This window comes from Humulus lupulus, chromosome 7, assembly GCF_963169125.1.
Source record: "Humulus lupulus chromosome 7, drHumLupu1.1, whole genome shotgun sequence".
NCBI classification, from domain to species: Eukaryota; Viridiplantae; Streptophyta; class Magnoliopsida; order Rosales; family Cannabaceae; genus Humulus; species Humulus lupulus.
In genome coordinates this window covers 35,519,264-35,546,190 of record NC_084799.1, presented here as the reverse complement: position 1 = coordinate 35,546,190, position 26,927 = coordinate 35,519,264, and the positions used below count along the sequence as shown (strand labels likewise).

The following is a 26,927-nucleotide window of genomic DNA, read 5'->3' as shown; positions in this document are numbered from 1 at the left end:
ATAAAAGGATTCAGATTCTGATTTTCTAGAGAGAGAGTAATGGTATCTTGAGAGAATTCTTGTATTCTTGTATTCTGCACTGAAGAAACTCAGTTGACTCAGGTTCATCTGATCTTGAGTGTAGATCTATAATCATAACTCTAAGGGGATTAGGCTATTACCAACACATTGGGGGTGAACCACTATAAAAATCGTCTGTGTCGTTTATTTCTCTTGAAGGTTTTTGTCATTTTGATGTCTACACGTCGTTGGCCAAAAACGCAGTCAACACCTTAGTTTTCCTTTTTCTTCTAGCCTCTCTTCCAATTTCAACAAGAGAAAAATATGACCAAGTGTTAACACGTAAATCATCTTTTCCCTCAGCTGAAGGTTTCTATACCCTGCCAAAAGACTACTTTACCCCTCCAAGTAACTCATTTCCTAACTAAACTTCAAAGGCATTCTTGTCATCCACCTTTCTTACAAATCTACCATCTTTCTCATCTAAAATCTTTTACTCTTAATGGTCACCAATGGTCACTCAAGTTACTCAATTACCATTAACCATTAACTCACAAACTCAAAGTATAAAATTCCCAAAATACCCCTAGGCTCCTCCCGAGCCGGGTATTTAATCCCATTGTGACTTTTAAACTAATTAGCTCCCTAGGACCATCTCGGCACGTGCATCACAATATTATCTCCACTCACACGTGGTATTAATCATATAATACATTTATTACATTTACGCCCTCAGCGGGCTAAAATTACCAATTTACCCCTAACAAACAAATGGGGCCCACCTGCATATTTATTCCACCTAAACATGCATTCTAATCACATATTCATTTAAATTCATATATTATCATGTTAATTCATTTATTGCCCTCCAGGCACGCTAATCAAGGTCCTAAACCTTATTAGCAAATTGGGGATGTTACAGATTTTATCACCCGGATTGATAGAATTCAAGGTTCCGGAGACTAGAATTATAACTCAAAGCTATTTAATGGATTAGAACTTGATGGGTGGATGTTGTTATTGCGTTGTGACTAGGACTTCGGCGAGGCTTGGACTAGGGGACTGTGCTCGAGACATCGGTACTTGGAAAGCTTAGGACACAGGTAAGAAAACTACTGTTCCCATAGAGCTTGAGTTGCAGAGCTCGACCCTATATGATTGAGTTGCAGGGCTCGGCCCTATATGATTGTGTTGCAGGGTGTGGCCCTTTGATTGAATTTATATGTGTTTAAGTATTTGTTTAGTTATATTATGTGTACATATAAATGAATGAACGGCGATGGCCGGGAACGACGAAGGCTGGGAACGGCAAGGGGTCGGGAGCAGCGTTTAGCACGCAGAGTGCAAGTTGCCAGGGCGAGGCCCCAAAGGATACCTGGGTTATCCTCACGGTGTGGATCGCGAACCCAGGGCCTGGTAAAGCGCCTAGGATGGCATGGCCGTATGTGTATAGCCTGTTGATGGCTTGTTTATATGTTAAGTACTTGATATGTATATATTATCTACTTGTGAGGGTTTTCTTGCTGGGCTTCGGCTCACGGGTGCTTTATGGTGCAGGTAAAGGCAAGAGAAAAATTCGACCAACCTTGAGTATGGTGAGCGTGATGAGCGGCGCATGCATGTCTGGTCTGCCTGGCTGCCACAGCCAGGGATATTTTTGGGAGATGATTGTACTAAACTTAGATTTTGTCGTTTAGCCGACTCTAGTTATATTTTTGAATTGTAAATACTTCTAAACAATATTTTTGGGATCCCAAATGTCAAACGCTTTATAATTTTCAATAAATGGTTTATTTTCAAGGTTTATATCTCTGATTATGGTTTAATTAAACTTTTATCTTAAAACCTCGATTAGCGAGTTAATTGCACGTTTTAAACTCACTTAGTAATGGTTCTAAGGCAGTAGGGCGTTACAACTTGGTATCAGAGCGAGCCAAGGTTTATGGTTTCTGGAGAATGACCGAACATGTACGCTCACTATCAGTGGCAAGCTTGACTCAGGGTTTGTTGGTAATAATTGAAATGTATGTCTGATTATGTGCTTAAATGCCCTGTTTGCCTGCTTATTCCATATAGAGCATGATGAATGATTTAACGTATGCATGATGTCAGGGAATGGTCCGCTGTGTGTTATGTGGTTTGTTGCTCATGGTTGACTGATGTGATTGGGAGGTGGTTTTGGATGTTGTTATCATGCCTGATGAGCGGCGTCATTGATTGCTGGCATATTTATTGAGATGCCTCGACAATAATCTAGACTCCGCGGAAGTCGGGCCGAGGATGATAACCAGGGTCAGGACCCTCCACCTGCCCCACAGAATTGGCAACAGATGTTTGCCGAAATGGAAGCAAGATTGCAACGAACAGAAGAAGAACTTCGACAGTTGAGGCAACAGGTGCCTCCACAGGTCACTGGGTTGCCAATTCAGCAGGTTATGGCGCCAGTGTCGGTTCAACTTGCTGTGGAGAACAAGTGGGAACCTTTACATGAGAGATTCAGAAATCAGCATCCTCCCACCTTTGAGGGTGGACCAGACCCACTACAGGTAGAGCAGTGGATGAATATGGTTTCCTCTATCCTGGATTTCATGAGGGTTGAGGGGAATAAAAGGGTATCTTGTGAAAGCTACATGTTCAGAGAGGATGCCCACATCTGGTAGGATGTAGTGGTTCAGAGGAGAAATGTGACAGCTATGACCTGGGAAGAGTTCAAGAACATTTTCAACGAGAAGTATTATAGTGTTGCAGTCCGAGCTGCGAAGGTTGATGAGTTTATTAACCTAACCCAGAACCGGTTGACCGTGATAGAGTATGCCCTGAAATTTGACCGATTGGCGAAGTTTGCGCCAGATTTAGTGCCAACAGATGCGGCAAGAAGAGGCAAATTCGTACGGGGGTTGAATCTTATGATCGCCCGTGATGTGAAGATCACCTTGGACCCAGAGACTACTACCTACGCTCAGGTTGTAGACAAGGCCCTTACCTCTGAGGGGGCCGAGGAACAGATTTGGAGAGAGAGCGTTGTAAGGCGCGATGCTAGGAGGACGGTGCCTCCTTTTATTGGATCAATTTGGGGTAGTGTCTCCAGCGAGCAGAAGAGGAAGGCCCCAGATTCCTTTGTTCCTCCCAGTTCAGATAGAAGGGCACGGGGTGGTTCTAGTGGCCGTCAGGGCAGAAGTGACAACTGGAGGAGTTTTCCGATGTGTCCTCGGTGCAGATGATGACATCAGGGAGAGTGCAGGATTAGGGCTTGCTTTGTCTGTGGGAGTGCCAATCATCTGAAGAAGGACTGCCCACAAGCTAGGAAGGAGGAGCCGAAGCAGGGCGACAGTCTTGCTCTTGCTAGGGTGTTTACTTTGGCTCAGACTGAGGCGGAGGCTAGTCCCTCAACTGTGACAGGTCAAATTTCTAGTGCTGGTTCTTCTTATACTGCATTGTTTGATTCAGGAGCTACTCATTCGTTTATGTCTGCTAGAGTGATAGATCAGCTGTGTAGACCTAGTGTTCTATATGCAAGGGGTTTTCAGACTTTGTTGCCGACTGGGGAACTGTTAGTCTCTAGGAGGTGGATTAAAGCTTTACCAATAGAGGTAGATGGTAGGGAATTGTTTGCTGATCTGATTGAACTTGCGATGGGTGACTTCGATGTGATCCTAGGGATGGATTGGCTATCGAAGTATGGGGCGACGATTGACTGCAAGCGCAGGATGGTGACCTTTGAACCGGAAGGGGAGGTACCCTTTGTATTTGTGGGAACAGCTAGTGGACTGCGGGTACCTATGATTTCAGCATTGAAGGCTAGAGACCTGATGCAGGAAGGTTGCATAGGATTCCTAGCGAATGTTGTGGATACCTCTAGGGTTGTGTCGGTTGGACTGGGGGAGACCAGATTGGTATGTGAGTTTCCAGATTTATTTCTAGCAGATCTGCCAGGGCTGCCGCCGCAGCGGGAGATTGATTTTGTTATAGAGTTGGTACCAGAAGCGGAGCTAGTATCTAGGACACCTTATAGAATGGCTCCGGCAGAGTTGAAGGAGTTGAAGATTCAATTGTAGGAGTTACTGGATTTGGGGTTCATCAGACCAAGTTTCTCGCCATGGGGCACTCCAATGTTGTTTGTCAAGAAGAAAGATGGATCTCTTAGAATGTGTATTGCCTACAGGGAGCTGAACAAGTTGACCATTAAGAATAAGTATCCATTGCCTAGGATTGACAATTTATTCGACCAGTTACAGGGGAGGACAGTGTTTTCCAAGATTGATCTCCGGTCAGGTTACCATCAGTTAAGGATCAAAGAGGAGGACATACCAAAGACCGCTTTTCGCACAAGGTATGGACACTATGAATTCCTAGTTATGTCCTTTGGATTAACCAATGCCCCGGCAACTTTTATGGACATGATGAATAGGATTTTCAAGGACTATTTGGACAAGTTTGTGATTGTGTTCATCGACGACATTCTAGTTTACTCACAGTCAGAGACAGAGCATGAGCAGCATCTACATCTAGTATTGCAGTGGTTAAGGGAGCATAGGTTATATGCTAAGTTTAGCAAGTGCGAGTTTTGGTTACCGCAAGTTACATTTCTAGGCCATATCGTCAGTAAGGAGGGGATTCTGGTTGACCCAAGTAAGATTGAGGCAGTGAGAGACTGGCCTAGACCAAGCAGCGTTCCTGAAGTGAGGAGTTTTCTGGGATTGGCCGGGTATTATCAGCGGTTTGTTGAGGGGTTCTCCAGGATAGCTACACCATTGACAGAATTGACAAAGAAGAAGACAAAGTATGTTTGGACAGACAGATGCGAGAACAGTTTCAAAGAATTGAAGCGGAGACTGATCACCGCGCCAGTGTTGAGTTTGCCAACAGATAATGAGAAGTTTGTGGTTTATTGTGATGCTTCTAGACAGGGTTTAGGGTGTGTACTGATGCAAGCTGGTAAGGTGATAGCCTATGCATCGAGACAGTTAAAGGAGTATGAGCAAAGATATCCCACGCATGATCTGGATTTGGTAGCGGTGGTATTCGCACTTAAGATTTGGAGACATTATCTGTATGGTGAGAAGTGCGAGATATACACCGACCATAAGGGTTTCAAGTACTTCTTTACACAGAAGGATCGGAATATGCGCCAGAGGCGGTGGTTGGAGTTGGTCAAGGATTATGATTGTGACATCCTATACCATCCTAGGAAGGCTAATGCAGTGGCTGATGCATTGAGTCGGAAAGGCCCAGGACAGTTGTTCAGTTCGAGACACATATCTGATAAGCTAGCCGAGGAGATGACAAGAGCGGGTATAGAGTTGGTGGTTGGTCGGTTAGCCAACATCACTCTTCAGTCTACGCTCCTTGAGAGGATCAAGGAGGCACATGGGAATGATTCCCAGTTGAGGGGTTATAGGGAGAACATCTTAGTCAGAGTGGCTAAGGACTTTTCTATCTCGGAGATGGGGATACTGAAGTATAAGGGTCGAATCTGTGTTCCGATTGATTCAGATATCCGGTGAGAGATCTTAGATGAACTGCATACCACTCTGTATTCCTTACATCTAGGTACGACGAAGATGTACCAGGATTTGAGAGCTTTGTATTGGTGGTCGGACATGAAGAGGGATGTGGTGGATTGTGTGGCCAAGTGCTTAACTTGTCAACAGGTCAAGGCTGAACATCAAAGGCCAGCAGGGATGCTACAGCCTCTAGGGATTCTGGAGTGGAAGTGGGAAGATATCTCCATGGACTTCGTGGTTGGTTTGCCGAAGACCGTGGGACAGCAAGATTCCGTGTGGGTGATTATGGATAGGTACACCAAGTCCGCCCACTTTTTACCAGTCAGGACGACTTATACTGTGGAGCAGTATGCTGAGTTATATGTGAAGGAAATGGTTCGACTTCATGGGGCTCCAAGGTCGATAGTATATGACAGAGACCCCACCTTCACCTTCAAGTTTTGGGAAATTCTATAGAAGGCTATGGGCACGCAGTCATGGTTTAGTACCGCTTATCATCCTCAGATAGATGGACAGTCTGACAGGAAAATTCAGATATTGGAGGACATGCTATGAGCCTGTGTGCTAGATTTTGGGGGGATCTTGGAGTAGTTATCTTCCTTTGATTGAGTTCTCGTACAACACAGTTATCAAGCGACTATCGGAGTATCTCCGTATGAGATGCTATATGGGAGGAAGTGCAGGTCACCTATCCATTGGGATGAGACGGGTGAGAGGAGTTACTTGGGTCCTAAGATGGTTCAGAGGACCAATGAGGCTATTGAAAAGATTAGAGCGCGAATGCTTGCCTCCCAGAGTCGCCAGAAGAGTTACTCGGACCTGAAAAGTAGGAGCGTGGAATTTCAGGCTGGTGACCATGTGTTCCTTAGGGTTTCACCTTTGAGGGGAGTGAAATAGTTTGGTGTTCGGGGCAAGCTGAGCCATAGATTTGTGGGCCCATTTGAGATTTTGGAATGGGTTGGAGAAGTAGCTTACAGATTGGCGATGCCACCAGCCTTATCAGGGGTTCATGATGTGTTTCATGTGTCCATGCTTCAGAAGTATGTGTCTGATTCGACGCATGTTCTGAGTTATGAGAATTTGGAGTTGGATCAAGATTTGTCTTATGAGGAGAAGCCAGTTTAGATTCTTGACCAGAAAGATAAAGTCTTGCGGAGCAAGAACATCGCCTTGGTAAAAGTACTGTGGAGGAACAACAAGGTCGAGGAGGCGACATGGGAACTTGAATCTGAGAGGCGGGAACGGTATCCTGAGTTGTTCAGGTAATTTCGAGGACGAAATTTCTATAAGGAGGGGATAGTTGTAATGACCCAAATTTGCTAATAAGGCTTAGGGCCTTGATTAGCGTGCCTGGAGGGCAATAAGTGATTTATTGTTATAATACGTGAATTTGTGTGAATATGTGATTAGAGATGCATGTTTAGGTAAATTAAATATGCATGTGGGCCCCGTCTGGTTATTAGGGGCATGATTGTAATTTTAGCCCGTTGAGGGCATAAATGTGATAATTGCGAATAATTGTGATATATCTGTGTTGCGCGATCCGAGACAGTCATAGGGAGCGGTTAGCTAGAAAGTCACGAAATCCGACTCAGGGCGAGTCGAGGGGAGTTTCAGGTATTAGATTATTTATGGGGTTATCGGGTTATGGAAATAAATATTTGGAGATATATTTGAGGTTAGAATGTTTAGAAAGGAATATGGGGGAAATTTACCATTTTGCCCTCGGGGACGTTTTTGGTACCCCGAGCCTTGAGGTAACCTTATAGACTTAAGTTAAATAAAACAAATATGGGAAACCCACAGAATGCTCTAAACAGACCATGTCTCCTTCTCTATCTCTCTCTTGTCTTCTCTCCTTTGGAAGCTTGGGGAAAACCTTGGAGAATTACTCAAAGACTAAGGAAATTCAGCTGGGATTTTGGGAGCTAGAGGCTTGGAGCTTAGAGAATTGATTTAGGGATTCACTTCAGCTTAAGGTAAGCTTTAATTTCAGTGAATTGTATTGAGTAACTGCTGGTTTTTCTTAGAGTATGCATGTGTGTTGGATGAAGAATTGACTTTGAGTTTGATAAGGTTTTTGGCTTGAGTTCTTGTTGGGTTTTGTTGCTGAATCTATAGTATAACCTATGTGATGATTAGTTTGGATTGTTGGCTTGATTCTGGGGTTAATTAGATTGGTTTTTGAGGTAAAAATGGTGATTTTTTCTGGGCTCGAGGGGTCGGGCCGTGACACTGTTCTTGCTGAGCCGCGGCCCCTTAGAACAAAGGGGCGTCTGGAATTGAGGCGCGCCGCAGCGCCCTTCATGAAGGGCCGCAGCACATGTAGGCTGAAAGGAGGCAGAGCCTCGGGTTGAGCTAGGGATCGCGTCATGAGTTCTTAGGGCCGCAACGCTTAGAGCATTTTTGGGCTTTAAAGGGGTTTTAGGCTCGGGAGGGATTTTATCACCCGGATTGATAGAATTCAAGGTTCCAGAGACTAGAATTATGACTCAAAGCTATTTAATGGATTAGAACTTGATGGGTGGATGTTGTTATTGCGTTGTGACTAGGGCTTCGACGAGGCTCGGACTATGGGACTGTGCTCGGGACATCGGTACTTGGAAATCTTGGGATACAGGTAAGAAAACTACTGTTCCCATATAGCTTGAGTTGCAGGGCTCGGCCCTATATGATTGAGTTGCATGGCTCGACCCTATATGACTGTGTTGTAGGGCGTGGCCCTTTGATTGAATTTATATGTGTTTAAGTATTTGTTTAGTTATATTATGTGTACATATAAATGAATGAACGTCGATGGTTGGGAACGGCGAAGGCCGAGAACGGCAAGGGGCCGGGAGCAGCATTTAGCACGCGGAGTGCAAGTTGCCAGGGCGAGGCCCCAAAGGATACCTGGGTTATCCTCACGGTGTGGACCGCGAACCCAGGGCCTGGTAAAGCGCCTGGGACGGCATGGTCGTATGTGTATAGCCTGTTGATGGCTTGTTTATATGTTAAGTACTTGATATGTATATATTATTTGCTTGTGAGGGTTTTCTTGCTGGGCTTCGGCTCACGGGTGCTTTATGGTGCAGGTAAAGGCAAGAGAAAAAGTCGACCAACCTTGAGTATGGTGAGCGTGATGAGCGGCGCGTGCATGTCTGGTCTGCCTGGCTGCCACAGCCAGGGATATTTTTGGGAGATGATTGTACTAAACTTAGATTTTGTCGTTTAGCCGACTCTGGTTATATTTTTGAATTGTAAATACTTCTAAACAATATTTTTGGGATCCCAAATGTCAAACGCTTTATAATTTTCAGTAAATGGTTTATTTTCAAGGTTTATATCTCTGATTATGGTTTAATTACACTTTTGTCTTAAAACCTCGATTAGCGAGTTAATTGCACGTTTTAAACTCACTTAGTAACGACTCTAAGGCAGTAGGGCGTTACAATTGGGATGTTTAACTGAGCAGTCTACTAGCTGCAATGTGACTGTAGTAGGACTAGCCTCCCCCAAACCAAGTCTGCGAAATACAGACAATGGCATCAAATTAATGCTTGCCCCCAAATCACATAGGGCATGCTTGCACTCAAAATTGCCAATAGTGCAAGGAATAGTAAAACTGCCAGGATCTTTCAATTTAGAGGGAAGCTTTCTCTGTAAAATAGTGCTACACTCTTCAGTAAGTGCTACAGTCTCATACTCTTTCGTTCTTCTTTTCTTTGACATAATATCCTTCATAAATTTGACATAAGAGGACATCTGCTCTAATGCCTCCATGAATGGAATATTAATACACAACTTCTTAAATACCTCAAGAAACTTTGAGAACTGCTTGTCCAAGTTAGACTTTCTCAACCTCTGGGGATATGGAATCTTGAAGTAAGGGTCTCTGTTGATGTTTACTGATGTACTTTTAAGGGGAAGGTCTTCAGTAACCTTCTGAGAGCTAGACTCTAGATTTTTTGCTTCTGAATCCTCTACCTCTACTTTAGGCCCTTCATAAGCCTTACCACTTCTCAACGTCACTGCCTGGCATTGTTCTTTTGGATTCAATACTGTTGAACTGGGCAGATTCCCTTGAGGCCTGGTATTAAGAAAATTGGCCAACTGCCCCACCCGTGTTTCCAAGTTTCTGTTTGAAGACCAGGTTTCTGTTATAAACTGCGCTTAATTCTTGGTGAGAGTCACAAGAGTAGCTTCTAACTCACTCTGTTTTTCTTGTGGACTTGGTGGCCTGGTCTGCTGTGTAGGAGCTATTGGTTGTACTTGAGGCATGGTTTGTGGAAGGGAGTCTGATACTGAACTGAACGCCCTTGATTGTTTCTCCATGATAAATTAGGATGGTTTTTCCACCCTGGATTGAATGAATTGGAGAACAAATTGTTATACGGCCTCTAAAAATTACCAACTGCCTATACCTGAGCCTGATCAACTGGCATATTTCCATACATGCTGGCAACCATACACTATTCATACAAATGAGGCCCCCCAAACAATTCACACACTGATTGCATTTGTATAGCCTGAGCCTGAGCTGAGATCTTGTTTTGTTGCAACTGCTTTGTCAATGAATCAACCTGAGCAATTAAAACAATAATAGCATCTAATTCATGTACCCCAGCTACTTTTCTCTGTGAGGTGTCTCGTTCAGCAAGCCACTGATAATTATTCATGGCCATCTCCTTTAACAATTCATAGGCCTCATTAGCCCTTTTACTCATGAAAACACCATCTGTTGTTGCATCTATGATAGTGTGAGTAGTACCGCACAACCCATTATAAAAATTGTGGACTAACATCCACTTCTCAATACCGTGATGAGGGAATTTTTTGAGCATGTCTTTGAATCTTTCTCAAGCATCATACAAAGACTCCCTCTCATTCGAATAGAAGTTATTGATTTCCCCCTAAACTTGGCAGCTTTCGCAGGAGGGAATAACTTGGAGATAAACTTCTGAGCTCCCTCCTCCCATGTATTAATTAAGTTGGCCTGCAGGGAAATAAGCCAACTTCTTGCTTTGTCCTTGAGTGATAAAGGGAACAATCTCAACCTTATTGCATCATCGCTCACCCTATTAAACTTGAATGTTGCACATAGCTCAAGGAAGTTCACTATATGCAAGTTAGGATCCTCAGTGGGGAGACCCCCAAACTGGACAGAAGTCTAGACCATTTGTATCATCGCTGACTTAATCTCAAAGTTATTAGCAGTGGCAGTCGGCGGTCTAATGCACAAGTGCACCCCTCTGACAGCAGGGAGTACATAATCTCTATTAATGCTCGCACATTTTGATCCTGAGCGATGGGATTTTCACCATCATTGTTATTGGCCCCGTCTCTTTAGTTGGTATCCATTGATGCTTCCAACCTCTTGTTCCTTCTGTTCTTTCTGCAAGATCTTTCAATTTCAGGGTTCACAGGCAAAAGATCGACAGACCCTTCTCGTCACATACAAAAGATTCACCTAAAATAGCAAAGTGCGACAAACTCAATTAGTACAAAATAATAATAATAATAATAAAAACAACCATATTAGAATAAAAATTAACAATTTTGATATTAATAGAATTTCAATTCCCCGGCAACGGCGCCAAAAACTTGTTGCGAAATTCTACTACACAAGTGTACACAGTCAAACAAGTAATAATAATAGAAGTAAAGTATCGTTCCCACGGAGAATTGATCTACTAATTACCAAAAGTGAACTTTAATTTCTATTTGACTAACAAAAATAGAGTGAAAATTAACAACTAACAATAAACTAGAATGGCAAAATTAAATCAGTGAAATTTAATAGAGAAGATATTAGAGCATTTTAACTTCATCAACCTTCAATTCTCTTCAAACAACAATACAATTAATATGATTCTTCTAGCTATGATTATAGCAGGTTTACTATGGACTATTCTATTTTATTTCAAGATATAAAATATTCAGTTTACCTGCGAATTTTCTACATGTCTGATAAATTCTATACATAAACCACATTAAGAACAGAAACCTAATTGCTACACAAAACAATTTGATACTTTCATTCTAAATTGAAATCTATGTCTATTGCCTATAGCTATTCCAATTCTCACTTTTCAGATATTGAATTAAAACCAAAAATCATGCAAAAGATGGCTAGTCAATTGCAAGCATTAAACATAAGAACAATAGATAATCATAAATTCAAGAAATCATAGAAACTACATTAAAGATGAAAAGAATATTCAGCGACTAAATTAAAATACTCTAAATAGGAATTTAGTTCATAATGTTAAACGTAATTGCATAATCTAAAATTGAAAAGCATAAAAAGATGAAATAAAACTAGTGAATTCTTACTTTGTTCTTTCTCTACGCCGTCCATAACACACCTCTACTTTTCTATATCAAATACTTTTTGTATTTCCACGAAAAAGCCCTAAAAAATTCCATGAAAATTCCAAAAATGCCTTCGTGTCAATATATTGCCTCCCATGCTGCGATATATCGCATGCACCATATTCTTGATAAAAACGCAAAATATCTGTTGTCGTTTTTGTCTCTGCGAAAAATTCATATTCCTCAAGTGGCGATATTTCGACTAATTACGCAGATTTTTAATTTAAAAAATCCAAATTCGCGTACTAATCAGAATTATAGCGACAAACTGCACAAGTTCATAAAACATATCAAATACGTAATTTCACTTGAGAAAAACAACCAAATCAAACTGGAAAAGTCAAGAATAAGCATATATTTTGTACGCTTATCACTTATCTTTTATATATATATATATATATCTATATAAATAACGACTGAACTTATTTATATTTTGTTATCTCTGTATATATACTTTGAGTTATTGATGCCTCAACCCATTTTTCTTTTTGTTATATGTTTATAATTATATATATAATGATTAAGATCCTATCTTTTAAAACCATCAGATCAAATAAATAAAACTAATAATATTGACTATTTTTTTAACTCAGGAAATCATATGATATTTTTTTCTCTTATTACTTGGATAATAAATAAATTATAGATTAAAAAATTATGATGATTTTTTTAAATAGTTATCTTCCAATTTACATTCCTCTTATATATAGAAATGTAAAATAATTATTTAGATAGTTTGCATAATTATAAAAAAATTGAAAAAAAAAACATAACTAGTTATTTTCTTTATTTTATTTTTTATTCCCTATATAAATAAAAAAGCGAGTTGAGTGATTTAATTATAATGACATTGTTAAGAACCAGCTCAAATCCTGATTAACATTAATCAAAGTGTTAGTCCTTCCCTGTTTTGGATTAGTTAGAGGAATGTCTAGAATGTTCGATATATATATATATTTTAGTGCCATATTCGTTTGTATATATTCCTTTTGTAACAAACTTTGTACTACGTGTTGGTTATGCACTGGACCGCACATTTTCTTTGTAAGAGACAATTCATATAAATACTCAGAGGAGTACCAGACTCTATTGAGCTGGTAAAAAGGCATTCCATATATCATATTCCATATTTTATTTCTTGGTATCAAAGTCAGGTTGAAGGCACACGCCATGGGAGACCAAACACTAACTCCTCAAGCGACGGAAAGTTCAGGAACGATGCCAACGCAAGTGTCTCCGATTTTGTCAGCAGCTCATACTCAGGCGACAGCGTTGATGAAGACTGTTGCTAAGAATCCGATTCTGATTGCTGCTCCATTCAGCAACACTCTGTCCCAGCCATTTTCACTAAAGCTGGACAGGAACAATTTTCCCTTATGGAAGACGATGGTGTCAACTATTATTCGCGGACACCGATTGGAAGGGTACATCAATGGACAGAAACAGTGTCCTTCACAGTTTATCAATTCAGGTACCTCTGACTCTAATAATTCAGATCTGATTTTGAATCCTAACTATGAGATCTGGCTAGTGCATGAATAGCTTTTGATGGGCTGGCTATACGACTCCATGATGGAGGCCATTGCCTTGGAGTTGATGGGTTGTCAAAGTTCTAAAGCTCTTTGGAGTGCTCTTAAGCAACTATATGGTGCGTATTCGAAGGCTCACTCAGATGAATTGAGAACTAAGCTACAAACCGTGATGAGTTGGATAGTACTGATTACTTACCCATTGTTTTACAAGTTGAGGCCAAATCTAGTATTACATGGTAGGAATTACATAGCTCTCTGTTAAGGTTTGATAGTCGCCTAAGTAAACTGACCAGTGCTGGATCTACAAGCAAACAACCCTCTCTAAATATTCCATCTGCAAATTTTGCCCAGAAACCAACTAACCATTTTGGTGGTCGTAGACCTTACATGACTCCCACAGCTGGAAGAGGAACCTCGACATATTCAGGACAACCAAGAGGTGGAGGAACTCGTTTTAGAGGTCGAGGAGGACGGAGTTTTGGTTCAAAACCTACCTGTCAAGTCTGTGGCAGGTACGGTCATTCAGCAGCCGTGTGCTACAATAGATACAACGAAAGATACATGGGTTAAGAGCCAAACAACAATTCTGAGCAAATTCAAGAGAAACAAATGACAGCAATGGTGGCAACTCCAGAGACGTTAAATGATGACAGTTGGTATGTGGATAGTGGTGCCAGTAACCATTTAACCTCAAAGGGTGACAGGGTAGCAAGTAAAAATGATTATGGTGGTAAGGATAAAGTCACAATTGGAGATGGACGTCAGTTACCTATTTCACATGTTGGATCTAGTGTTTTAAAAACTATTGATAATTCTACTCTCTTACTAAATGATTTGCTACATGTGCCCCAAATCACTAAGAATTTGATTAGTGTATCTAAATTAACAGCTGATAATAATGTCTCAGTGGAGTTCTTTTCTGGCTCTTGTTGTGTGAAGGATCTAGCAACCGGGATGGTGGTACTTCAAGGAGTGCTTAAGGATGGGCTTTATCAGTTGGATACGACACGGGTGCCTCAAGCTAAGTCTGGAAGTTCCTCTTTCACTGGTTTGGCGACTAAAGAGAAAGTAAATAAAGGGAGTTCAAGAAGTTCAAAATTAGATATATGGCATAGAAAGCTAGGTCATCCCTCTCAACATGTGTTGAGTCGTGTAATGAAGATATGTAATGAAAAGATTGATATGAATGAAAAACCCTTGTTTTGTGATGCCTGTCAGTATGGCAAGTCCCATTCTCTGCCTTTTCAAAATTCCAAGAGTAGAGCTACTGGTCTATTAGATTTGATCCACACTGACTTATGGGGGCTTGCACCTTTGACTTCTCACACTAATTTTAGATATTACATACATGTTATAGATGACTATAGCAGATACACTTGGTTATTTCCATTAAAATCCAAGTCAGATGCACTACAAGCATTTGTTTAGTTTAAAGCTCTGGTTGAAAATCGATTTGACAAGAAGATTAAAACACTAAGATCGGACTGGGGAGGTGAGTATCAAAAGTTCACTAATATTGCTCATGAAAATGGGATAGAATTTCAACATCCATGTCCACACACATCTGAACAGAATGGAAGAGCCAAGCGGAAACACTGGCACATTGTAGAGATGGGACTGAATTTATTGGCATAGGCTCATATGCCATTAAAGTTTTAGACTGATGCTTTTCAGGCAGCAGTGTTCTTGATAAATCGACTACCAACTCAAGTGTTACAGGAACAATCATCTTATGAAATACTCAACTCAAAGCAACCAGACTATAAATGCATCAAGATTTTTGGAGCAGCATGCTTCCCATGTCTAAGACAGTACCAAGAACATAAATGTGTAAATTTGGGATACAGTGAAGTTCATAAAAGATACAAGTGCCTTAGTGCTCATGGTCGTATATATATATATCCAGAAGTGTGGTATTCAACGAAGAAGAATTTCCTTTTAAACAAGGATTTCTCACTAATTATCAGCCAGAGAAAGAAGTAACAATTACTATGCCAAGTGCCTGGTTTACACTACCTATGCATATGCAAGTTGAAGAACAGCAGACTAGCTCACCAAATATAGTCAGTAACAAATCATCTAGTTCTAGTTCAAAAACAAGTGCTGATATAGTTGATCAAGAAAGTGACTCAACCACAGGCTCACCAATGATGGCAATTCCAGAGATGATGTTTGATGATGAAGACATTGCTGGTAACTTCATGTACCAATCTAATGATACTAAGGAAGCAGGAATGGATGAAACTCTAATATTAGAGACCAATACTGAGACAGAGACTCAGAATGTAGAAAATGAGCCAGAGATTCAGAATGAGGAAAATGAGCCTCCAAAATCTCATCCCATGGTGACTAGATCTAAAATGGGAATTTTCAAACCGAAACTATTTGTTAGCAACACACAGTCAACAAATTTATTAATACAAGAACCTAACTCAGTTACAGAAGCCTTGAAGCATGAAGGTTGGAAGATGGCCATGAAAGTTGAATTTGACGCACTAAAAGGAAATAATACTTGGACTCTAGTACCTACCTCATCTTCATACAATATAGTGGGAAGCAAATGGGTTTTTAAGGTGAAACACAATTCAGATGGATCGTTTCAACGGTATAAAGCGAGGTTGGTTGTGAAAGGATTTCATCAAAGACCAGGTGTGGACTTTGGAGAAACCTTTAGCCCAGTAATAAAGGCCTCCATGGTCAGAGTAGTGCTCACTATTGCAGTAAGTCATGGATGGGACATACGACAATTGGATATAAACAACGCCTTCTTGAATGGGTTGTTGGATGAAGATGTGTATATGGTGCAACCACAGGGATTTGAAGATACTTCCAAACAGATTATGTTTGCAAACTCAAGAAATCGATTTACGAGCTTCGACAAGCACCGAGATCTTGGTATGAGAGGCTGAAGAAAACACTAGTAGATTGGAAATTTGAAAATTCAAGAGCTGACACTTCTCTTTTCATGCTCAAAACGCCTCAGTATGTTATTATAGTCTTGATTTACGTTGATGACATTATAGTGACAGGGAACAAAGCTAATGAGATCGCAGAGTTTATTAATAAGCTGAACAAAGAGTTTGCATTAAAAGATCTCGGATCACTACATTATTTCTTGGGAATAGAAGTATACAAGGATGAATCTGGTTTGTATTTATCACAGGGTCGATATGTTGAAGAGCTATTACAGAAAATGAATATGGACAACTTAAAACCATGTCCGACTCCAATGACAACGGGAAAGACATTATCAGCTCATGATGGAATAAGAAAATCTCGCAATGTATCGAAGTGTTATAGGAGCACTGCAATATTTGAATCATACCAGGCCAGACATCTCGTTCGCAGTAAACAAGCTCAGTCAGTTTCTAAAATGTCCCACAACAGTCCATTGGAGTTCAACGAAGAGAATATTAAGATACCTAAAGGGTACAATGCATCATGGCCTTCACATCATTCCGAGTAATAATCTGAATCTTACTGGCTTCTCTGATGCCGATTGGGCATGCTATCCGGATGACAGGAGATCAGTAGGTGGCTATTGTGTTTTCTTGGGTGATACACTTGTGTCATGGTCCTCTAAGAAACAGTCTTTGGTTGCTCGATCAAGTATGGAGTCGGAATACAGGGCCTTGGCTCATCTAGCTGTTGAACTCACTTGGATACAAGAGCTTCTTCAAGAAATGAAGTTCAAATTACAGTCAGTCCCTGTCATTTGGTGTGACAACATGGGAGCAAGTGCATTGGCCTCAAACCCAGTGTATCATGCTCGTACAAATCACATAGAACTTGATGTCCATTTTATCCGTGACAAAGTTATTCAAAAGAAGTTGGAGATACGTTATGTGCCGTCACACGATCAAATTGCAGATTGTTTGACAAAGAGTCTCAGTCATACCCGATTTCAGTTCCTAGTGAGCAAGCTCAGAGTGTTTTCATCACCCTTTCGCTTGAGGGGTGGTGTTAAGAATCAGCTATAATCCTGATTAACATTAATCAAAGTGTTAGTCCTTCCCTGTTTTGGATTAGTTAGAGGAATGTCTAGAATGTTCGATATATATATTTTAGTGCCATATTCGTTTGTATATATTCCTTTTGTAAAAAACTTTGTACTACGTGTTGGTTATGCACTAGACCACACATTTTCTTTGTAAGAGACAATTCATATAAATACTCAGAGAAGCACCATACTCTATTGAGCTGGTAAAAAGGCATTACATATATCATATTTCATATTTTATTTCTGGCATTATTGTAATAAAGTTAAAATATTGTGACTAATTGTTTTATAAGAATATACTTACCTTAAAAGATATATGTGTCGTTAAATTAAAAGGAGAATTAAAAAAAAATAGACTAAAGAGTCTCCTCAACATTCCTCTTTTTTAGGTAGAGGATCATTTTTGACCTATCCTAGAAGCATTTTCAATCTATAAAATTTTATATATAATAAAATAAAATAAAAAAATTCAATCTATTGCATGCAATATGAATATTTGCTAAATCATCCATCATGTACATTTAGAATAAAGCAATTCAACCAAATTATAAAACTATTATAATTTTTCACATTCTTTTATTATTATTATTATTATTTATTTATTTTTCTTATATATTTTTGCCTTTTTTCAAATAAAAAGGAAGCTCTCTTACTCGTCTTAAAACCATATTGAGATATCTAGAAAAAAGAATATGATCGAAAGATATCCACCAGCGCAGGCAAAACCACATAGTTCATACTACATAGAATTGGCCCAAACAAAAAAAGTTTGAGGGACAATACAAAGCCTTTCCTCGCGAGGGCACAAAGAATTATCTCATGTGATGTGGGTTTTCCCCTCCTCCCAAACTCTCCAACCACCCTTCTTCCCCGCCCACTTCAACTACCGTGCTCGTAACTGTCAAAAATTGCCAGTTTGCTCCTTATCCTTACAGCATTCGGTCTCTACTGCTAAAGAGATTGGTGACAAGAACAAGTTGATTCAGTCTCTGTGTAAACAGGGCAACCTTAAACAAGCCCTTCGACTCCTCCCTCACGAGCCCAATCCTACCCAACTCACCTACGAGCTCTTAATCTTGTCCTGCATACGCCATAACTCGCTCTCTGATGGGCTCGTCGTTTATCGCCACCTCGTCGATGATGGGTCGGACCAAGATCCTTTCCTTGCCACCAAACTTATTAATATGTACTCAGAGTTGGACTCCATTGATACTGCGCGTAAGGTGTTTGATAAAACTAGGAAGAGAACTATATATGTTTGGAATGCAATTTTCAGAGCTCTGACTTTGGCAGGTCATGGAATAGAAGTTTTCGACTTGTATCGTCACATGAATTGGTCTGGCACTCCTTCTGATCGGTTTACTTATACGTATGTATTGAAAGCTTGTGTTGCTTCAGAGTGTTCGGTTTCTTTGCTTCATAAAGGTAAGGAGATTCATGCTCATATTTTTCGTCATGGGTTTGAGGATTATGTTCACATTATGACTACTTTAGTGGACGTGTATGCTAGATTTGGGTGTGTTTCTTATGCAAGTTATGTGTTTGGTGAAATGCCAACGAGAAATGTTGTGACTTGGAGTGCTATGATTGCTTGTTATGTGAAAAATGAGAGACCCTTTGAGGCTTTGGAGCTTTTTAGAGAAATGATAGCTGAGACTGGTGATTCGTTTCCCAATTCAGTGACAATGGTCAGCATTCTGCAAGCTTGTGGTGCACTTGTTGCTCTTGAGCAAGGGAAATTGATCCATGGATACATACTTAGAAGGGGACTTGATTCTATCTTGCCAGTTATGAGCACACTTCTGTCTATGTATGCAAGATGTGGTAAGCTTGAACTTGGGCAACGTGTTTTCAATTTAATGGATAAGAGGGATGTTGTTTCCTGGAATTCGTTGATCTCAAGTTATGGGATCCATGGACATGGGCAAGAGGCAATTCAAGTTTTTAAGGATATGATCTCCCATGGAGTATCACCAAATCATATATCATTCATTAGTGTTTTGGGGGCATGTAGTCATGCTGGTCTTGTCATGGAGGGCAAGAAGGTATTTGATTCCATGGTTAAGGAACACAGGATGTATCCTAGTATGGAGCACTATGCTTGTCTGGTGGATCTTCTTGGCCGAGCCAATCTACTTGACGAAGCAGCCAAAGTTATAGAGGATATGCGAATAGAGCCGGGGCCAAAAGTTTGGGGCGCTCTTCTTGGCTCTTGCAGGATTCATTGTAATGTTGAACTAGCAGAGAGAGCATGTAAAAGGCTATTTGAGTTGGAGCCTAGGAATGCTGGGAATTATGTGCTTCTAGCTGATATTTATGCTGAAGCAGGTATGTGGGATGAAGTGAAAATAGTAAAGCGGCTTTTAGAAGTTAGAAAACTACAAAAGGTCCCAGGTTGTTGCTGGGTCGAAGTTAACAAAAGAGTCTACTCATTCATGTCTATTGACGAGTTTAACCCGCAGAGTGAACTGGTTCATGCGTTGTTGGTGAATTTGTCATCAGAGATGAAGGAAATGGGATATGTGCCTCAAACTCAAATCGTGCTGTATGATCTTGAGGAGGAAGAGAAGGAGCGTATTCTATTAGGCCATAGTGAAAAATTAGCTGTTGCATTTGGACTAATCAATACTACTAATAACAGGGAAACAATTCGAATCTCTAAGAACTTGAGGCTATGTGAAGACTGTCATTCTTTTACAAAATTCATCTCCAAATTTGCAGACCGAGAGATTGTTGTTCGAGACGTGAATCGTTTCCACCATTTTCGAGACGGAGCTTGTTCATGTGGGGATTACTGGTAGTTCCATGCCAAGTTCTTGTTCAAACTTGTAATTATTTCCTTGTTGAGGAAAAAAAAGACAGACTTCTCTTTCTATGTTGCATACTACTTTAACGAAGTTTTGTTAGGCTCACACGTTGATTCGAAATCTAAGTTTTCATTTCTTACTGTGATGTTTTACGTTACCAGTTTTGTATTTCATAATAGTAAGGATAATGGTAAAATAATCAAAGTTAAAAAGAAAAATAAAAACAGAATTGTCTGAGCCCGGGTTCGAACCGGGGACCTCTAGTGTGTGAGACTAGCGTGATAACCGACTACACCACCCAGACAGGCAATCTTTCTTGCAGGATTTCACAATAATGTATAATTATTTAAAACATTATTCAATAAATCTCTTCTCCCTAACAAGTGGTCTGTATATAACAGAGAACGCAAATTCTTAGTTTTAATAGTTTTTTATTTTTTAATGTTAAGTTTAATGGAACATTCTTATATTTAACATAATATTTTTATATTTTATGGTAGTTTATAAAATAAAATAAAAAAAATAATTAAAAAAAATAAAATATGATAATTTGAGATATTTTATAATGATAATTATTTAAAAATAATAAATAATTAAACAAATAAAAAATAATATTTTTGAGATATTTTACAATAATAATTATTTAAAAATAATAAATAATTAAATTAATTAAAATATAATATTTTTAAGATATTTTACAATTATAATTATTTAAAAATAACAAAATCATATATTTTATAACTTAAATAAAATTTAATTAAACTTAAATTCATTTATTAAAATAATATCATATTAAATATATAATATAATCTACTGTCAATTAATAACAAATTGTTTCTTTTAAAAAAACTAACAGTAAACTTAAATTTAAAATTAAGGTATAATATTTAATATTACATTAAATATATAATATATAAAATTTTTTCTCTTTCTCAAATTCAAAAACTAGAACAAACATAAACTTAAACAAAAAATAAATAAATTATTTAGTTCAAATATAATATTTATTTAAAATTTACATGATATTAATATAAATTTAATAAAAATAATTAATAAATTCTATAAATAAATAAAACTATCATATTCATATATATATATATATAAATAAAGTATTTTAAAAAGTCTGTGCCTCTCTTCTATGTGGGGCGGACCTGTGTCCGAAACTTCTTCTCTGCAAAAACCGTTGATCGTCTTCTCCGTTCGGACCTCGAATACCGAAAGGAGGAAGCCGTCCCCTGCATCTCGTATCCGTCTGCCATGGAGTCACATCACGCTTCCCTTGGCCGAAGAACGGTACAGATTTCGTGCTCTTCCTATAAATTGTTCGCATTTTTGTATTTCTGGTCCTAAAACGATCTCTTCAATGTTGAAGATTAGTATTGTTTCTTCTTCTTCTTCTCATTATTATTATTATTTATTTTTACAGTTAGAAGAAATTCGTCAAAAGCGAGCTGCAGAAAGATTAAGCAAAACTTCTTCGGGACCAGATCTCAGCAAAGTTTCAAATGCAAATGGTTCGTGCAATTCAATCTATGATTTCTTATATTTGATGAAGAATTATTAATTCTTATTTTTTCGTTGGTGCAGATGTTGTAGCTATGAGAAAATCAGCGAGTGGAAATAGAATTTCGGAGGTAATCGTTTATTATTAATTTTTTTAGAGCTTCTGTATGGTTCGTTGGAAAATTGAGGGTATATGCCTAGAAAAGATTTGTCTTCAACATTTATTCGATTGCCTTGGGCTGAAATTCTTTACTTTAATTTGAATGGATAAGTTAGGAAATTGTTTTCGTTAAACTTAGTCATTTTTTAATAATTGTGCAGGCAGATGTTGGTGGCTTAGTGGCTCAGATAAGAGACCTAGAGAAAAGGAACACAGAATTGGAAGAACAGAACAAGAAATTGTTTTCAACGGTAGCGCTATTATTAGCTGCATATGTTTATTTCTTGTAATGTTTGAGGTTATGGAAGCTTTTGGGTGGTGATCAACTGTATCTGATTGTTTCATTCATCCTTAAATTTCAGCTCCAGATAACCGAGGCTGACAATGACACACTTCAAAAGCGTTTGAATGATCTTGTAAGAGAAATTAGAAATGACTTTAATTGTTGTCTTTTATATGTTATTTTGAGGGAGCTAGGAGATAATCAGTCAATTCTGTTAGAGTTTCACACGTTCATAGCAGAACTAAACTAATCTTAACATGTTTTTCCTTAATAAATTTTGGCAGAAACTGTTTAGGCATGAGCTAAGGGGCCATGGCTTGCTGCCTGCATTAGTAGTTTTAAAATGAGATGCTTAATCCCTTACTTAGGATATAATCCGGATATGATTAGTAAATATCTAAAAATAATTGCAAGGGGTTCTTAATTATTTTTTCTTTCAGTTTCCACTTCGTTTGTTTTATGATAAATTAATTAATTTTTGAAGTAAATTACAGGAGCAAAACACTGTACCTTCTTTGAGAAAAGCTCTGAAGAGTGTTGCTATGGAAAAAGATGCAGCTGTTGTTGCACGGGTATGCATAATCTACACCATTTCTTTATGTAATTTATCATCCATTGTGTTTTCTTTTGTGTTATCTGTAAATACTGATCTATTAGTGTAGGAGGACTTTTCAGCCCAACTTCGCACTCTCAAGAAACGACTGAAGGAAGCAGAAGAGGAACAATATCGAGTATGCTATAATTCTTGCTTTGATTGTTGATGCTTGTTGATTATGTTTTCTCAACAGTTCCTTTGCTGAATAGGCTGAGGAAGATGCAGCAGCCCTGAGAGCAGAACTGAATTTGATACAGCAACAATCAATGAGTGGTTTGCTTAGTGGAGTAAACTCGATTGTAAATCCACTGGATCAAATGCAAGCCTTAGAAAAGGAATTATCGACCTTGAAGTCAGAGTTACAGGTAAAGAGTGCATTCATTGACCTTTTCTTATTTCACGGTTAGAATGCTTTCTTATTTCTACTGCTATTGAATTTCTAGCAAGAGTCACTTTTAAGGCAGCAAGAGCGACAACAATTAGCAGAGGTGCAAACCCAAACTTCTACGCTCATGCTGGAAAAGAAAGAATTGGAAGAAAAACTTGCCGCTATGTCTAGAACAGCATCAGGTATCTGTTAAATTTTGCTCATCAGTCTTCTTTTTTCTAGAGGAAAGGATTGAAAAACTTGTATCATATTTTGTGCACCTTTTTCCAAGGGAATGTTAAATAATCAGAGATAAACGTCTTGAATTTTTGCTAAGTGATTGTCTTAGATATGCCTGGGATTTTATGCAAATGTATATATATCTAAGACTAATGTTCATTCATGTTTAAAACATACAGCTTGGAATTATTTTTTAAACGTATTTTATCTTTTTATTTCCACTTTGGCATGATCTAGTAGTCATTCATTTCATGATTTCAAGGAAGTCTGATTCTTTAAAAGCTCCATTGCTTATTTTTCTTGAATTCTATATTCGTGGGACAAACTTGCACAAGATCTTCCACACTAGGATTTCACATGTAATCTTGATTTATAAAATTGTTATACCTTGTTCAGTCATTTACACATTTGTTTCTTTTGCAGAAAATTCGGAGAAAGTATCTGACAAAGTATTTTCATTGGTAAGTGTATGTGTTAGTCGATTATCATGTTTTGGGGGTGTGTATCTTGTATATGATATCTACTTCTATCATTTTGCAATTTCATGTCAGTTAGAGAAACAGGTCACTAAAAAGTATTACTTTTGTGTTGATTAGCTCTATTCTCTTTTTGAAGTGTTTGTTCTGCTAAAATTTATTTTCAAGGTACCTGATTTACTCGGTTATCATTAACTGAGAGAATAGATTTTAATTCTTCTGCTTTTTGTCCATGTTTCTTTTTGCAGGAGGAAAAGGAGAAACTTGAGAAGCAATTGCATGACATGGCTGTTGTAATTGAAAAATTGGAGAGTAGTAGACAAAAACTTCTAGTGGAGGTCTTGGTCACAAAATCTGTTTATTTCTAAGAGATACAATAGGATTTATGTTTTTCTAATGCCTTTTGACAGCAAATTTGCTTTATATATTTATAAATTTTAAATTATGGTGGCAGATTGATTCTCAATCTTCAGAGATTGAAAGCCTTTTTGAGGAAAATTCTAGCCTTCTGAGTTCCTATCAGGAAGCTCTGGGCACATCAAATCAATGGGAGAATCAGGTACTTGTTAGTGGTTGCTGTTTGATGATATTTGGTTGTGCCATGCTGTCTCTCTCTGTGATTAAAATTTTCTTCTCTTCTGTTTGTTATCTCGCAGGTGAAGGATTGTCTCAGGCAAAATGAAGAGCTCCGTGGAATTCTTGATGAGTTGAGAATCAAGCAGGCAAAGGGTTTTGTGGAACCACATGCTGGTGTAAATGAGGCTGGTTCTCCCGCATATACGGCTGAAATTATCTCTCTCAAGGTTTGTTCTTCCCTTACTCCTGTAATGGCAACATAGGCACAAGTCCACATTGTCTAGAAACTAAAGTATATATATATATTATGTAGAAAGAACTTGCATCATTTGCACGCTTGTTTAGTTTTAAAGTTGTAAGCATTGTCTATAATTTTAATAAAAATTGGTTCACTGTTTATAATATATATTTATAATAAAATAAATTATAATCTTATAGTATATATAAATATTTATATCAATAATCTCTACATATACGATAACGTTGATATATATATTTATATAGCTACATGACATATATATAAAATACAATAATATATAAAAAAAATTAATAATAGAAATAAAATAAGAATAGACAAAGTCATAGTGTAGGCAGTAGTATACATGCATCAACTATTTTTAGTTTCTAATGTATCTCATAATGTCCTTTGGTGAATTTGATGAAGAAAAATAAATCCAATCACTTAAAAATAAACTACCACACAAATTTATAAGATAAAAAAATGATATGTATGCATTTCTTATTTTTAAATAAATATGATTTTATTATTTAAATTATCATAAAATATTTTAAAAAATATCTTATTTTAATTAATTAAATTTTTTTAACTTTATGTTTGTTCTAGTTTTTTAATTTAGCAGTGACATTATATATTATATATTTAATATAATATTAAGTTTAAGTTTAATTAAATTTTATTTAAGTTATAAAATATATAATTTTATTACTTTTAAATAATTATCATTGTAAAATATTTCAAAAATATCATATTTTAATTTATTTAATTTTATTTAAGAATCTACCGTTAAATATAAAAATATTTAGTTTAATATAAGAATATTCCTTTAAAGTTAACGAAAAAAAATAATAAACCGTTAAAACAAGAATTTCCCTTACCTGCCCATTTTTTATATAAAAGAGATATATATATATATATACATATATAATACAAGCTCTTCGTTATTACCCTATATTTTACTGTGTTTCAACCTTCAATAACAATGCTGGTCTGGTTTGTGGTTTGCCCTCAACAGAGTCAAGTTGCAAAAGAACAGAGCCGAGCAGAGACCTTATCTGCAGATGTATTGCAGCTCTCAGCCCGACTACAGCAAGCCACTCAAGCATATAATAGTCTTGCTCGCCTGTAAGTCTCTTTCTCTATTTCTCTCCACTGGTCAATGCCCATCTGCTATGATGTAACAATATTTTCGTCTAATTTCTTCCAGGTATCAACCGGTACTTCGGAACATAGAAAGCAATTTAATAAAGATGAAGCAGGATGGTTCTGTGACTGTGAGATGAGATTAGTGACCAAAAGTGGTTTTACACAATCAATATTCAATATTGTATGAAATTCATGTGGATCTGGGTCACACATATAGGTTTTCATTTTTTTTTCTTAATTTGTACAAGAACAAGTGTTAAATTGTTGACTTAAAAAGCTTTTATAGAATGAATCACTGATAAAATTTTGATACAAATTCTATTTTATTTATAGTACTACAAAGGTTCTATACATTATTACAACTATTTTTTTCTTCCACGAGCTCAAATAAAAAATTAAGAGGCACATTAAAGAAGTTGTCTTTTTAATTGCAAGTGTTTTGTTCTATAAGTACCTGATAACCTGGTTGTATTTATCTGCATATATTTGTGTTCTTCTGAAATTCCTCATTCTCCTTCACCTGATTGGAGATTTGGGTTTCTCTTAACCAACAAATAATACACCAAAGTGATTGTACATTAATATTACAATATTAATAAGCAGTAGGAACCACTTGGAAGTATCATTAGTGTCGTTCACTATTTTTTTCTTTAATGCATTCGACTACATCTGAGACTCGTGCTATCAATAGTGTGCAGTTTAATAACACTCTTTCGTACAAGTTACAACCTCTTCAAATATTTAATCAGCATAATTATTAACCAAAACATCATTTTAAAGCAGAAGATAGCATGTTATAACTGGCCAACAGCTTGATCTTCGTGATTAACACATGTGCACCTGCTTAGCCTATGTACTATCTGTTATTCATCAATAGATTCATCCCGTGATTACTGCCTCATAATTCTATTCTCTAAACATGAGAACCTTGTCTCCTTTTTCAAGGAATCTTTTGGCTTATTGGGAAGCGTTTTCAAAGATTTTTGAATAATACCGTGGCCTTATCTTTCGTATAGTTTGCCAAAGGCCAAATAAATATTAGCTGTTTTAGATAAAAAAAAACACATCATCGACATTTGACGTTTTGTGGTTGGCATCATTCAAAAGATAATAACAGCTTTAAACCGTTTTTACTTTGACACTTGG

General features: G+C 37.8%; 2 protein-coding genes and 1 non-coding gene across 3 annotated transcripts; 2 read left to right on the top strand and 1 right to left on the bottom strand.

The window, feature by feature from the left end:
• Positions 1–18,078: 18,078 nt before the first annotated feature.
• LOC133791148 (pentatricopeptide repeat-containing protein CRR2, chloroplastic) lies at positions 18,079–20,336 on the top strand. Its single transcript, XM_062229065.1, has one exon. It carries the CDS (start codon positions 18,215–18,217, stop codon positions 20,189–20,191), a length of 1,977 nt encoding a protein of 658 aa, XP_062085049.1. The 5' UTR covers positions 18,079–18,214; the 3' UTR covers positions 20,192–20,336.
• Positions 20,337–20,427: 91 nt separating this feature from the next.
• TRNAV-CAC (transfer RNA valine (anticodon CAC)) lies at positions 20,428–20,501 on the bottom strand. The gene has a single exon. It is a non-coding gene; the product is annotated as a tRNA-Val (tRNA).
• An 814-nt stretch (positions 20,502–21,315) lies between these two features.
• LOC133791149 (autophagy-related protein 23) lies at positions 21,316–26,097 on the top strand. Its single transcript, XM_062229066.1, has 15 exons — positions 21,316–21,490; positions 21,624–21,711; positions 21,785–21,831; positions 22,022–22,111; positions 22,223–22,276; positions 22,638–22,715; positions 22,806–22,874; positions 22,948–23,103; positions 23,182–23,308; positions 23,769–23,806; positions 24,070–24,159; positions 24,276–24,380; positions 24,478–24,624; positions 25,651–25,760; positions 25,843–26,097. The coding sequence occupies exons 1-15, from the start codon at positions 21,455–21,457 to the stop codon at positions 25,916–25,918; spliced, it is 1,311 nt and encodes a 436-aa protein (XP_062085050.1). The 5' UTR covers positions 21,316–21,454; the 3' UTR covers positions 25,919–26,097.
• The last annotated feature ends 830 nt before the right edge of the window (positions 26,098–26,927 follow it).

Bases quoted from the DNA above. Each gene is read 5' to 3' on its own strand.
- LOC133791149 (XM_062229066.1), top strand. From the start codon at position 21,455: ATGGAGTCACATCACGCTTCCCTTGGCCGAAGAACG. The intron at 22,112-22,222 runs GTAGCGCTATTA...CTTAAATTTCAG, and splicing joins ACAAGAAATTGTTTTCAACG to CTCCAGATAACCGAGGCTGA. The intron at 24,381-24,477 runs GTACTTGTTAGT...GTTATCTCGCAG, and splicing joins CAAATCAATGGGAGAATCAG to GTGAAGGATTGTCTCAGGCA.
- LOC133791148 (XM_062229065.1), top strand. From the start codon at position 18,215: ATGTGGGTTTTCCCCTCCTCCCAAACTCTCCAACCACCCTTCTTCCCC.